The sequence below is a fragment of the Cynocephalus volans genome, chromosome 4 (genome assembly GCF_027409185.1).
Source record: "Cynocephalus volans isolate mCynVol1 chromosome 4, mCynVol1.pri, whole genome shotgun sequence".
Classification (NCBI taxonomy): domain Eukaryota; kingdom Metazoa; phylum Chordata; class Mammalia; order Dermoptera; family Cynocephalidae; genus Cynocephalus; species Cynocephalus volans.
The window spans coordinates 146,703,861-146,718,299 of record NC_084463.1 but is presented as its reverse complement, the minus strand read 5'-3'; the positions used below and the strand labels follow the sequence as shown (position 1 = coordinate 146,718,299).

General features: G+C 34.4%; 2 protein-coding genes across 2 annotated transcripts; both read right to left on the bottom strand.

Annotated features, from left to right (window-relative positions):
• Positions 1-1,222: 1,222 nt before the first annotated feature.
• Positions 1,223-2,149, bottom strand: LOC134374787 (olfactory receptor 4A5-like). The gene has a single exon (XM_063092777.1). It carries the CDS (start codon positions 2,147-2,149, stop codon positions 1,223-1,225), a length of 927 nt encoding a protein of 308 aa, XP_062948847.1.
• Positions 2,150-12,366: 10,217 nt separating this feature from the next.
• Positions 12,367-13,290, bottom strand: LOC134375295 (olfactory receptor 4A5-like). The gene has a single exon (XM_063093621.1). The coding sequence runs from the start codon at positions 13,288-13,290 to the stop codon at positions 12,367-12,369; it is 924 nt and encodes a 307-aa protein (XP_062949691.1).
• Positions 13,291-14,439: the final 1,149 nt, after the last annotated feature.

Here is a 14,439-nt window from a genome sequence, read left to right as displayed (position 1 = left end):
TCTGGAGAGAAACACAGGAATGCCATCAGGTAGGTACACACCGATAGTTTCAATGACTTTGATAATATTCTAGGTAAAAAGTTAACCGTAACCCTAATCCTAACCCTATGGATATTATTTGATATCCATGAAAAATCACATAACAAATGTTTTAAATAATAAAAGTTATAAAATTTTCAGTTAGAAAAATAAACTCTTAAAATGCATGCATGGTGTTCCATATTACAATGAAAGCAATTCTATCTTTTCCCTGGATGGTGATGTTTCAAGATGGATGCAAACTGACAAAAACTTGTTTTTTTTACATAAAATTGAAAAACGAAATTTTGTTTATACCGGAACAATTCATTTCTACGCCTGTAAGTCAAGTATTTAAGTTGAATACAACTTTTAGGGAACACAATGTTTATCCAAAATTACACATTTCTTTACTCATATTCTTCAACCTCATGAAGACAAAATAAGTTTACATATTCTTTGACGAAAGGGTGAAAATGCACATGGTAACTGATGAGTAAAATCATAAAAATATGCTTATAACTTGGACTAGTATGATGTTCAAATCCAAAAATAAGTATTTTTCCTTTCATCAAAAACTAGAATAACTGTATCATCAACCACATTCCACGAAACAAAATTGTTCACTGATACTGTCCTTAACTAAACACATTATCATGTGCCATCCAAATATCCTCAGCTGAAAATGCACAGACATTTATGAATGGAAGTGATCTTAAGACTAAATGCATAATGAAGCTGTACAAAGCTGCTGGTACAATGATGAACACTGCAGTTTAAAAAAACTATTTGGGTCCCAGAAATGTGTTATATGGATTAATTGAATTGCTTTCTCAAGAGTTTGGGTGATAGAAAATTTTAAGAAGCACCTTTTGTGTTTCTTTTGAAAAGAATAAACCACTTTCTTCTAAGTCCCATTTAAATATACATCAAGAAAAATAAAGTTACGAGGTGAGCTTAATTTCATTTTTACTTGTCGTAGGACAAATACCTGTGCCTTTTACTTATCCTCCAGAATTTCTCTATTAGATTCATTCTTACCTTAAATGATAACGTATTTGCCATTTTTTGATGGCTTTGTTTAAATAAAGACAAAAATCCCTAGAGAATTTGTTGAATTCACTAAAACATCCGTTGTTAGAACTTACTGCCTCTTGGTTGTTTTAGAACTTGTAACTAACATGCTCAGTGAGGAAGACATACTTTATCCAACTATATTCAACTTTCTACACCAGAGTTTTTCCATAGCATTTTTCATCTCTGAATTTCTCAGGGTGTATATTAAAGGATTCAACATGGGAGTGATTACCGTGTAAACAACAGCCATGGATTTGTCAATGGGAAAAGTGGAGACAGGTCTCACATACATGAAAATACAAGGAACAAAAAAGAGGACAACCACTGTGAAGTGAGAGCTGCAGGTGGACAGGGCTTTGCGCCTCCCTTCCTGACTGTAAGTGTGAAGGGAGTTCAGGATGACCCCATAGGAGATTAGCAGAAGGATAAAGACAACAACACAGATTGCTCCACCATTGGCCACCACAGTGAGGCCAATAATAGAGGTGTCAGTGCATGCAAGTTCCAATAATGGGTACATGTCACAGGCAAAGTGGTCCATGACATTGGGGCCACAGAAAGGGAGATTGTACACAAAGACAAGTTGAACTGTGGAGTGAACTAAACCTCCAATCCAGGCCACCACCAACAGCAGGATGCACACCTGTCGACTCATGATGGTCAAGTAGTGCAGTGGCTTACAGATGGCCACGTAGCGATCATAGGCCATCACCAGCAGAAGGAAAACCTCAGCACCCCCAAATAGGTGTTCTATGAAGAGCTGGCCCATGCAAGCTGGGAAGGAAATAGTCTTTTTATCACTGAGTAAATCTGTAATCAATTTGGGTGAAATGGCAGTGGAATAAACAGCATCCATGAGTGACAGACAGGCAAGGAAGAAGTACATTGGGGAGCCCAGGGAGGGACTGGCAATAACAGTCACCACAATGAGCAGGTTTCCCAGCATCGTCACAATGTAGATGAGAAAGAACAGGACAAATAATGCTTTTTGCAGCTCAGGATCCTGAGAGAGGCCCAGGAGGACAAATGCTGTGACATTGTTACTCTGTCCCATTTATTGTTCTATAACGTTTGTATTAGAGATGAGAGCTCCAGAGAACAATACCTATAATGAAATTGAAAACAGAACTATGAATACGTCCATTATAACATGAAGTACATTGTTACATCTTCCACAGTGTTTCACACACAATAAACACTTATTAAACATCTATCAAGCTCCTCTTCCAAGGAGCCCAATATACCTTCCTTGACAAATCTATTTCTCTTCAGAAAATTTTTGTTGGGCCTATGGGTAAAAGGTTCTATCTGTAAGTCTTAGAGAATATTCCAAAGGGAAGAATAGTCAATGGCCACACATTGAATAACTCCCGATTTAAACTATGTGACTTCCTGGCACAGTAGTGAGCAATGACAAACAGGCAAAGAGTTTCTGCTTTCACAGAAACTTGCTCTCTGGGCTTAGTGATAAACTCTTAATAAATAAATTGGTGAAAAGTCAGTCATTTCAGTTTTTAGTATTTGTGCTGAGTAACTGTTATGATCTCTGTAGACCCAGAAATAACAGCTCTTCTAAATTTCTCATTCAATATGATGAAACTCCACTATTTGATATTCAATTCTTCATGTCTCAAAGGATGTTTCATCTTCATGAATCTCTCATTAAATTTCAAGCAACAGAAATTTGAACTGTGTCAAATAACTTCAGAATTATTTAGCACACTTTTCCCTGCAACAATTACTGGGTCTGATTCTCTGTCAACTTTTTAAGGGACTATAATTCTCTCCATTTTGTCCTTGCCTATAACACGATACTTTATGCACTTAAATACACTATCCTGATTTTCAGCAAATAATTTTGAACTGAGCAAAATTAACTCATCACTATCACCAGCCACAGAGTTATCCTTTACTATATTTCTCAAAACTCTTGAGATGACTTAGGTAATCAAAGGAGAGAAAATAGACACTGAAAAGAGAAGGAGTACATAGTGAAACATGTTTTATTGATGATGCTATTTCAGCAATAACAGTATTCCAAAATAGAACTTCAATTCCTATATTCCAAAAAGAAACATACTCACGTAGAAATTCCAAGCTCAATGTAAAAAGGCATGTGTTTGAGGCATTTTCTAAATATAATTACAAGTCTGTCTCAGTTTGATCATTGGAAAACAAAGGGACTGAAGTGCACAATCTCAGAACCCTTTCCTGTTCAACTATCTATGATACAATTAGTGCCAAACTACCTTATTCTATTCTGCTGACATTTTTTTTTCATTTTCACACTTTTAAAATTAAATAATTTCCAAGATTATCACTGTTACTTGAAAAATGCTAGCCAGTGGTAAGTGAAATTTGATCATTACAAAGAGCAATAATGACTAAATTTTCACATTTAATGTGTAGCTACTTAAAAATCCAAGATGTCCTTTGGGAAAGAGCGCAACACACTGATGAATAGTGTGGCCTATGGAGCCACAGTGCCTCTGTTCCAGTCCGAGCTTCGCCACTTGCTATGTGACTTTGGACAGCTTAATAAACCTATATGTGCCTCCATTTCATCATGTTTAGAATGGAGTTACCAATATTGCTTACCTCTTAGGGTTGTTGTTTTATCATAACAAAGTAAAGTGCCTAGAACTCTGTCTGGCACCTGGCAAAAGGCTTGAATGCTAATGAAGCTATTATCAGTGTTCAGTAATACTTCACTGTGAACATTGGATCAGAACAATTCATCTGGATGTTTATCAACCTCATGAGAATCATAGACATAGTTCAGGATAAAAATAAACAGTGTACCTATAATTCACTGACCCCTTTCTGTGCTTAGTATAAAATTATATGTCTTAGGGATTATCTATTTTGCTACATATGAGGAATAATATTACTTATGATGAAATTTATTTTGATGAGAAGCAAGCAGAATAATAGGAAAGAAGTTGAATCCATATCAGAGAGGAACTAAATAGTAGGAAATGAGAAAAAGAAAAATCAAATCAGGAAAAATAATTTATAGTTAATAAACAAATAATCACAAGTAAGAAGAATATGAATGCAATAGTTCAGTAAGACTATGTATTCTTTATAATATCTTCCCCAGAAAGATCTCTTCCTGAAGGTCTATGAAGTGTAGCTTCAGGACACTTCTTGGGGAACCATAACAAATAAATACAGAGCACATCTAAATCATGGAAAAATATTTCTTAATTTTTAAAAAAATGCTTTCTTAAAGTCTGTAGATCTGATGGTTAAGGATAAACTTAAACAACAGAGAAGAATGAGACAAGTATAGATAAAAAACCAATTTTCTGATTACTCTCTACTGACGAAAATTGCAAAATTACTAAACCTCAAATGTACACGAGATGATTTCATTCACTTAGATTTGGCAGCAGAAGAGCACATTTGCAGAAGAGTTGGAGTTTTCTTTAGAAGCCAGCTGTGAGGAGCCAGCTGCATGGCTCATTCAGATTACTGCTTGCAGCTTATTCAAGAGATCTGTCATATAGAGCTATAGACTGGAAAAGACATACCTATTGAAGAGCGTAAGAGGATAAAGTAGTCAATATCTAATTCTCTTTTCTCTTTTCCACACTTTACATTCTGTAGGGTTTACTACCCTTACTACCTTTAATCATCAATGATATATTTTACCAGGATAAAATGTTTCTTCTATTAGAAAGTTGAATTGTTTACTTATAAAGAAATAAAGTTTGTAAACTATCCTCTATAGTTTACATCTTCAAAGATGTGTGATACCTTGAAAAACTAAAAGATACTACCACTAAGCTTTCAACTTAAACCACTAAGTTAACACTGTTCTAGAAAAAAGAATTCCTAAGAACATGACATTTTAAAAGATAAAATTCTATAATAACAAAAATACCCTCTACAGTACTTTACAATTATAGTTTTAAAAATCTCTCTACATCATAGTAGACAAGGTACATCCCTAAGAATGGGTTTCTTTATGTGTATATACTAGAATGTTTATTAGGATAATTTTAAGATTCATACACAAAAGCTCATATCAAGCTTCTAGGACAAAATAGGCATTTCTTCCTTTACACTATAACATGCTTGGTATACTATGCAATCTCAAATTCTCTAAATCAAATATATCTAAATGTAGTTACACATCTTTATCAACATATCATGTAAAATATAATATGCCCTAAACTAACTTTATAAATCCATTGGTTTATTTGTTATACAAGTAACATGCCACATATTCCTCCTCTTATTTGGCAAAATGAAAAATAAACACCTATCAGGTTCTTTAATAAAACCAAATATACTTCATATATTCTGATTAATTTCTTTGTTGTGCTAGTTTAATTTTCCCAACTCGGATTCCTCCAATTAAATCAAATGATATTTAAGACAGCTATATTTCAATATATGTATGGAACTTTCAATGTGTATTTCTTGTCAGTTGTTTCAGGAACTCACATCTTGTGTCTTGTCCTTGGTCCAGAAAATCCATGCTTCCTTCACTCGAGGTAACTGTAGATACCTCACGTATCCATGTGCGATCACTGAACAAATGATAATATATGACCGATTGGTAGCTCTAGAAATAGTTCCCAGTGGCTACAGTGTCCATATTTCCACATAGGCCTCCCATAAGCTCAGTCTTTCAGAGAAGTGTAGAAGTATCCAAAGTGGATTCCTAAAATACAAAAAAAAAAAAAAAAAACTGAAATATACTGTGAGATAATTGAATATTCTCACCTGCTAAGAAAATTTCTTCATAGAAAAACAAAGATGCTATGTTTGCCTGACTATGTGAAAAGTGACCTAATTAGTGAAAATTGACCTGGCCTGGCCCATTATTTAGAAGCACAAATAAATGAATGGAAAACAAAACAAAACTGAAATTATTTATTTGAATTTTTTTCTTCTCATTATGGTGAAACAAACAAAAAGCACTTTAGTGTGAAATTTTTTATAACATTCCTGTGCCTAGCTCTTAAGCTCTGCACCTAAGAAGCCAAATGCTAGATATTAACTTCATGGAAAAGTCAATGCTGGAGCTTTCTCACAGGTAGGTAGATGCAGAACACTTCAGTCTTTCAGTCATTCAAATAGCATAACCCTAAGACTACATCTTTTGTCATTAAAAGAATATTCCTATCTCTCCCCAGTCTAAACTCACGAAATTGAGAGCTTCCACAAGTTTCTACAGACAATGATGGATATTACAAGAAAACATCACACCCAGAGGGCTAGATACGGAATAAAGACATACTCCAGCTTGGGCAGAAATTTGAGTTTTCAGAAACCTCTTGGGTCATTCTATCTGTGAGATAACTCTTCAATTTTATGTGTAGACAGAGTCTGTGACTTTTTACATCATCACTCTTGTACATGAAAGAGACTGTAAGATCATTATAGATTAGTTTATTAGTATATTTGGAACAAATTCAAATGAACTAATCTCTCCCGAACAGTTTTCTGCCCTAGAACAATCCCTCGAGAAAAATGACTTGGGTCTTGCCAGGAAAGAGTAGCTAACACAACATGGACAATGTGACAAAAGGTATCTACGGCTAAGTGCAGCTTAAACAGTAGAAACTCGTAACATCACTTAAATTAACAACACGACATTCCAAAGCACAATTCCTAAAAAGCAAAGTTGATCAAACTGTGATCATTACCTAAACTATAATATAATCTCTCCTTAAATGATTGAAGCAAGTGTTACATTCTTATGATTAAATCTAAGTATAATTGTCTCTAAGGCTTCACCCAACAGCTTGCCCTTAGCAAACATATTTCACATTTTTCCCCACAGCAATTCTTTCAACATCTTTTAACACCCATCAGTATGTTAAATAATAAAAGTACATAATCCCATCCCTAAACAGTGATTAGAATTGATTGATGGGCTTTTGCCCACTAGCTGTAGGCCGTTGCCTCCTAACTAAAGACATTTGTCCCAGACGTGCATTACCTACATACAAACCCTATACTAAAAATCAACTGAGAAGCAACATACACTTGATTAGAGTTGGTTAGATGGGCTTTTGCCTGCTAGCTGTAAGCCATTACCTCCTAGCTAAGGTATTTTGTCCCATACATGCATTACCTAAAAACCATATCTAATAAACAAATAAGAATCAAGACTTCTAAGCCTCTATAACAAAGGGCTTTCTTCTTGCAGTAGGTGTGAATACACAATAAAGTAATGCTCAAAGAAACTCAAGCCCAGCTTGAAGCATCTAATTTCTTGATGGATTTAAGGTCATCTGGAATTTTTACTTCTTCAGTCAAAACTGCTAGCTAGAAACACAGGAAATACTCTCTTAAAGAAGAGAACAACATAAAAAGTCTTGAATTGTTTCTACAAGTTTTCATGTACAAAAGAACCTGGATGGGCCCAGTCACTGCAGACCTGTCTAGTAACCCAGACAACTGCTCAGACCATCAGGATGGGCCTTTCCACAGCAGACCTGCCTTGCAGCCCTGACCATGTCTCAAAAGCACCTTGCAGGGCTACTTCACTACAGACCTGCCTAATGGCCTTGCCAACAGTCTGAGAAGGGGCTGAATGGGCTCATCAATGCAGCCCTGCCTATTGACCCCACCTATCACCAGAGAAGTGACTAGACAAGCCCCCTCACTGCAGGCCTGCTGAGTGGTTCTGCGTACCACCTGAGAAGGTATATGTTCACATCAAAAAAATAAAAATAAAGCTATAAACAAAAGTTTATTGTAGCATTATTCACTATTGCTGAAAGATGAAACAACCCAAATGCCCATCAACTTATAAATAGGTGAACAAAATTAGGCATATCCATACAATATAATGTAATTCAGATTAGGGAGGAAGATCGTATTTTTTTGTAAATGTCTTTAAAACACTGGTTTTTGTACAATAGGAAATGATTTGAAAAGTAGGTTTAATTCTTTATACACATGTACACACAGAAACACACATACACATATGAACATATATTATCTCTTTCTCTAACACCTCCCACACACATGCATGCATATATGCATACTTAAAGCTTTAAATGTGAACAAATGTAAGTTAACCTGAAGAAAATATTAATAAGTTGTTATATAATTTTGAAGTACAAAAAGCAGAAACTCAGAATATGATTCAGAAACACCATTGAAATAAATTGTATAAAATTATGACTCTACAAAAACAACATCTATGAAAAAATGTTTTTATTATAATTTATAAAATCTCTTTTAAGTCAATAGAAATATTTTGACTATGTCAATGAAATTAGGTAATGTGTATGAAAAATCAGGTCATAAAATTACCAATGGCAAAATATCTCACTATTAACAAAATGAATGCAAACTGTTGATTTATATTGAGATATAATTTTACTTAAATAATGTACAGACTACAAATAGTGACAAAAATCTATGTTCAGTAACTTTAGGGGAGAGAGCAACAAAAATATTTTGGAAGAAATGTATACAAAGATATTTAAAGATTTTATGGAATTTTTCAAGAGTTTCAGAGAATTAATGAAGACTTAAATATATGCCAACATGTTATATTGATGAATAGGAAGATTCAATACTACAAAAATGTCAATTCTTTCCAAATTTACCAATAACATCAATGCAATTCCAATAAAAATCTCAACAGCTTTGTTTTAATATCAAAAGCAAATTAAGAGTTATGGTAAGAAACAATAGCTGAATTACTAAAAACAAAAATAACAAACATATAATGATTTCTTAAGTAAGATGTAGAAGTCCTAACCATTCACATAAAAGACTGAGAGATTTGACTACATTACAAATGTCCTGTTCTTAAAATATACTGTAAAGGTATCATAATCCAAACAGCATGATACTGGCATAAAAGCAAACATAGACCAATGAACAGAATAGAGAGCCCATTAAGTAATTCACTCAAACAGTCAACGGATTCTTGACAAAGGTGCCAAAGGTGTACGCAATGGGGAAAGAACAGTGTCTTCAACAAATAGTGTTGGGACAACTGGATATCTACATGCAGGAGAATAAAATTAGATCTCACACCATATATAAAAATAAACTCAAAATAGATTAAATACTTAAATGTGACACCTGAAACTGTAAAACTATTAGAAGAAAACTTGGGGGAAATCTCTATGACATCAGTCATGGCAATAAACTTTTTGTAAATGGAACCAACAGCACAGTTAATAAAAAACAAAAACTGACTGATGGGAGTACATCGAACTAAAAAGATTTTGCTTTACTAAGGAAACAATCAACAGAATGAAACACAATCTAGAGAATGTAAGAAAATATTTGCAAACCATACATCTCACAAGGGGCTAATATGCAAAATAAATAAGGAGCTCAACAACTAGGTAGTAAAAAAACAAATAACCTGATCAAAAAATAAGCAAAAGATATGAATAGATTTTTTACTGAAGAATACATACTAATGGCCAATAGGTGTATGAAAATAATCAAAATCACTAATCATCAAAGAGATGCAAATTAAAACCACAATTAGATATCACTTCATACTTGTTAGAATGGCTATTATTCAAAAGATGAATGATAACAAATGTTGCTGAAGATGTGGAGAAGAGAGAACCCTTGACACTGCTGGTGGAATATAAATTACTACAGCCATTATACAAAACTGTATGGAAGTTCCTCAAAAAATTAAAAATAGTACTAACATATGAACCAGCAAATCCCACTACTGGGTATATAGCCACAGGAAATGAAATTAGTGTTGAAGAGATATATGAACTCTTATGGTGACTGCAGCATTATTCACAATAGCCAAGAAAATAGAATCAACCTAAGGGTCCATCATTCGATGAGTGGAAAAGGAAAATGTGGTGTATATACACAACGGAATGCTATTCAGGCATAAATAAGGAAATTTGTCATTTATGAAAACAAGTATGATCCTGGAGGACATCATATTAAGTAAATTAAGCTAGACACAGGAAGACAAATACTATATGACGTCCCTTATACATGAATGTTAAAAAGTTGAACTCATAGAAGTAGAGAGTATAATGGTGGTAACCAGGGTCTCTGGGTGGGAGGTATTGGGAAGATGTTGGCCAAAGGACAAAAAAATTTCAGTTATCCAAGTAGAATAATTTCAAGAGATCTATTGTATATATGGTGACTATGGTGACTGCAGTTAATAACTATGTTTTGTAGTCTTGAAAGTTCCTAAGAGAGTAGATTTTTAACTATTCTCACCACAAACAAGTCTGAGATAATGCATATGTTAGTTAATTTAATTTAGCCATTCCACAATATATAGATATTTCAAAACAATATGTCATACATGATGAATATTTGCAATTTTTGTCAATTAAAAAAGAAATGAATAAGATTTTAAAAATTTAAATATACAATAAAAAAGGAAGGTGATATTTATCAAATGAAATAAGTGTGAAAAAGGAAAACCACATACTGAGAAAAGACTTTGCAATACATAAAATCAATAAAAAATTAGTACACATGATTCCTAAAGAACCTCAACAAACTAATCATAATGGAAAAAACAACCAGTAGAAAAAGTGATAAAAGAGATACACATTTCATAAAATATTGAAAAAAAAAGAATATTGAATAAACATATGAGTATATGCTCAATTTTGTTAGCAATAAAAATTGCAAATGCAAACCACAGTGAAGTCACCGTCTTAAACATATTACATTAGCAAAAATATCAAACATCTCATATTACCAGCTATTGGTAAGTATATACTATAATGGAACTGTTATGCACTGCTGGCAAATTACAATACAGCATTGGGGGGAAATGCACTCATCTGTAAAGGTGAACATGTAAACATCTTACTTAATGCAAAAGAATTTCTCTCAGGATGTTCACAGCAGCATTATGTGCAATATGAAACACTAGGAACAACCCAAATGGCCACTGATTGAATGAGAAAACAAACTGTGGTGTATTGCCATATGGAATAATATACAGCAGGGGAACTGATGTGATGAAAGTGACAAGCACCATCATGATTACAGCACAGAAATTTACCAGTGTAAATAAAAGTAAAATTCAGAGAACTATGCACTATACAATTTTGAGAAAGGGAAGCAATAAGAAAAACTAAACAATATATTTTAAAGATATACACATATGTAGTTAACCTGTTTTTAACTATGATTAACAAAAAGTTTAGCACTGGGATTACCTCTGGAGAGAAAAAAAGGAATGCTACAACAAATATTTTAAATGGGAAAGTTCTAAAATATTTTTTCAGTTAAAAAAATAAACTCAAAGTGCATGCATGATGGCAATACAGTGAAAGCAATACGATCTTTTTGCTGGTTTGTGATGTTTAAAGACAACTGCAAACTGAGAAAAACTTGTTTTTTTTACATAAAATAAAACTGAAAAAATTTTGTTTATACCACAACAATTCATTTCTACGTCTGTAAGTCAAGTATTTAAGTTGAATACAACTTTCAGGGAACACAATATCTAACCAAAATTGTACATTTCTTTACCCATATCTTCAGCATCAGAAAGACAAAATAAGCTTTACCTATTCTTTGATGAAATAGCAAAAATGTACATGAAAACTGATGAGTAAAATAATAAAAATATGCTTATAACTTGGACTAGTATGATGCTCAAATCCAAAAATACGTATCTTTCTTTCCACCGAAAATTAGAATCTGTTTGTATCATCAACCACAAAATTGTTCACTCATAGTGTCCTTAACTAAACACATTATCATGTGTCATCCAGATATCCTGAACTGAAAATGCATAGACATTAACCTTATGAACGGAAGTGATCTTAAGACAAAATGCATAATGAATCTGTACAAAGCTTCTGTGCTGGTACAATGATGAACACTATAGCTTAAAAACACTACTTGGGTCTCAGAAATGTGTTATATGGATTAATCAAATTGCTTTCTCCTGAATTTGTGTGATAGAAAATTTTCAGAAGTAGCTTGCTTTTTTTTTTTTTTTTTTTTGGAAAAGAATAAACCACTTTCTTCTAAGTCCCATTTAAATATACATCAAGAAAAATAAAGTTATGAGGTGAGCTTAATTTTATTTTTACTTGTAGTAGGACAAATACCTGTGCCTTTTACTTATCCTCCAGAATTTCTCTATTTGATTGATCCTTATCTTAAATGATAATTTATTCTCCTTTTTTAATAGCTGTGTATAAATAAAGACACAAATCCCTAGAGAATTCATTGAATCACTAAGTCATCCATTGTTTGAATTTACTGCCTCTTTGTTGTTTTAGAACTTGTACCTAACATGCTCAGTGAGGGTCACATTCTTTATGTGTCCATACGACACTTTCTACACCAGAGTTTTTCCATAGCATTTTTCATCTCTGAATTTCTCAGGGTGTATATTAAAGGATTCAACAGGGGAGTGATTACCGTATAAACCACAGTCATGGATTTATCAATGGGAAAGGTGGAGACAGGTCTAACATACATGAAAATACAAGGAACAAAAAAGAGGACAACCACTGTGAGGTGAGAGCTGCAGGTGGACAGGGCTTTGCATCTCCCTTCCGGACTGTAAGTGTGAAGGGAGCTTATGATGACCCCATAGGAGATTAGGAGAAGGATAAAGATGACCAGACAGATTGCTCCACCATTGGCCACCACAGTGAGGCCAATAACAGAGGTGTCAGTGCACGCAATTTCCAATAATGGGTACATGTCACAGATAAAGTAGTCAATGACATTGGGGCCACAGAAGGGAAGATTGTACACAGAGGCAAGTTGAACCGTGGAGTGAACTAAACCTCCAATCCAGGACACCACCAACAGCAGGATGCACACCTGTCGACTCATGGTCAAGTAGTGCAGTGGCTTACAGATGGCCACATAGCGATCATAGGCCATCACCAGCAGAAGGAAAACCTCAGCACCCCCAAATAAGTGTTCTATGAAGAGCTGGCCCATGCAAGCTGGGAAGGAAATAGTCTTTTTATCACTGAGTAAATCTGTAATCAATTTGGGTGAAATGGCAGTGGAATAAACAGCATCCATGAGTGACAGACAGGCAAGGAAAAAGTACATTGGGGAGCCCAAGGAGGGACTGGCAATAACCGTCACCACAATGAGCAGGTTGCCCACCATCGTCCCAACATATATGAGTAAGAACAGGACAAATAATGCTTTTTGCACCTCATGATTCTGTGAGAGGCCCATCAGGAATAATTCTGTGACATTGTTACTCTGTCCCATTTGTTCTTCTATAAGGCTGGTATCAGAGATGAGAGCTCAGGAGAATAGTACCTGTAATGAAATTGACAACAGAACTATGAGCATCTCCATTATATCATGAAGCTTATCTTCACTGTCGTATCTTCTACAGTGCTTTACGCACAATAAACATTTAGTAAATATCTATTGACCTCCTTTCCAAAGAACCCAATAAACCTTCCCGTGACAACTCTATTTCTCATCAGATAATTTTGGCTGGGCCTACTGGTATAATATTCTATCTGTAAGTCTTAAGGGATGTTCTAAAGAGAAGAGTATTCAAAGGCCACACATTGAATAACTCCTGATTTAAAATATATGACTCTTTGGCTCTGTAGTCAGCAATTACACACAAGGAAAATATTATTGTCCTCAAGAAACTTACTCTCTGGTTATAGTAAAACACTAAGTAAATAAATGGGCACAGAGTTAGTACTTTGAGTTTGTAATAATTGTGGTGAGTAACTTTACAATATGATCTGGGTAGCACCAAAAATAATAGCTCTTCTGATATATCACACTCATTACTATGGCATTCCACTATTATATGTCTCAAAAGATGTTCAGTCTATATAAATTGCTCATTAAATTTCAAGGGACTGGACTGTGAACTTATCTAATAACTACAAAATTATTTAGCACATTGCTCCTGATAGCAATTAGTTGACTGAACTCTCTGATTCACAGCTTTTTAATGATCTATAATTCTCTCCATTTTATCTACAGCTAAGGCTAGGTCTCACAGACCCATTGAGCCCATTCACAAACCCCTCACATGTGGGTCCACAAGCTAGGTAACAGAAAAAGGTCCTTGGAGCCATGGTTGAAGAAAGAATAATCTTTATTTCTAGATGCAAGCTCTGCCAACCAGCAGTTCAGGGGTACTGCCTCACACACTCTGAAGAACACAGAAGAATAGCAACAAGCTAAAAATACACAAGTGTACATGTGCACTAACACCACCCCCACGCAACTTGTTTACAAAGAATGTGCTGCACCACCCGCAACCAGACCTGAGGCAAGGGGGCCTGACTAAACTACTCTATTTTCCTCACACACAATTCTTAGCTCACTTATATACACTGTCTTGATTTTCAGCAAATAATTTTGAACTGAACTGAATTAACTCCT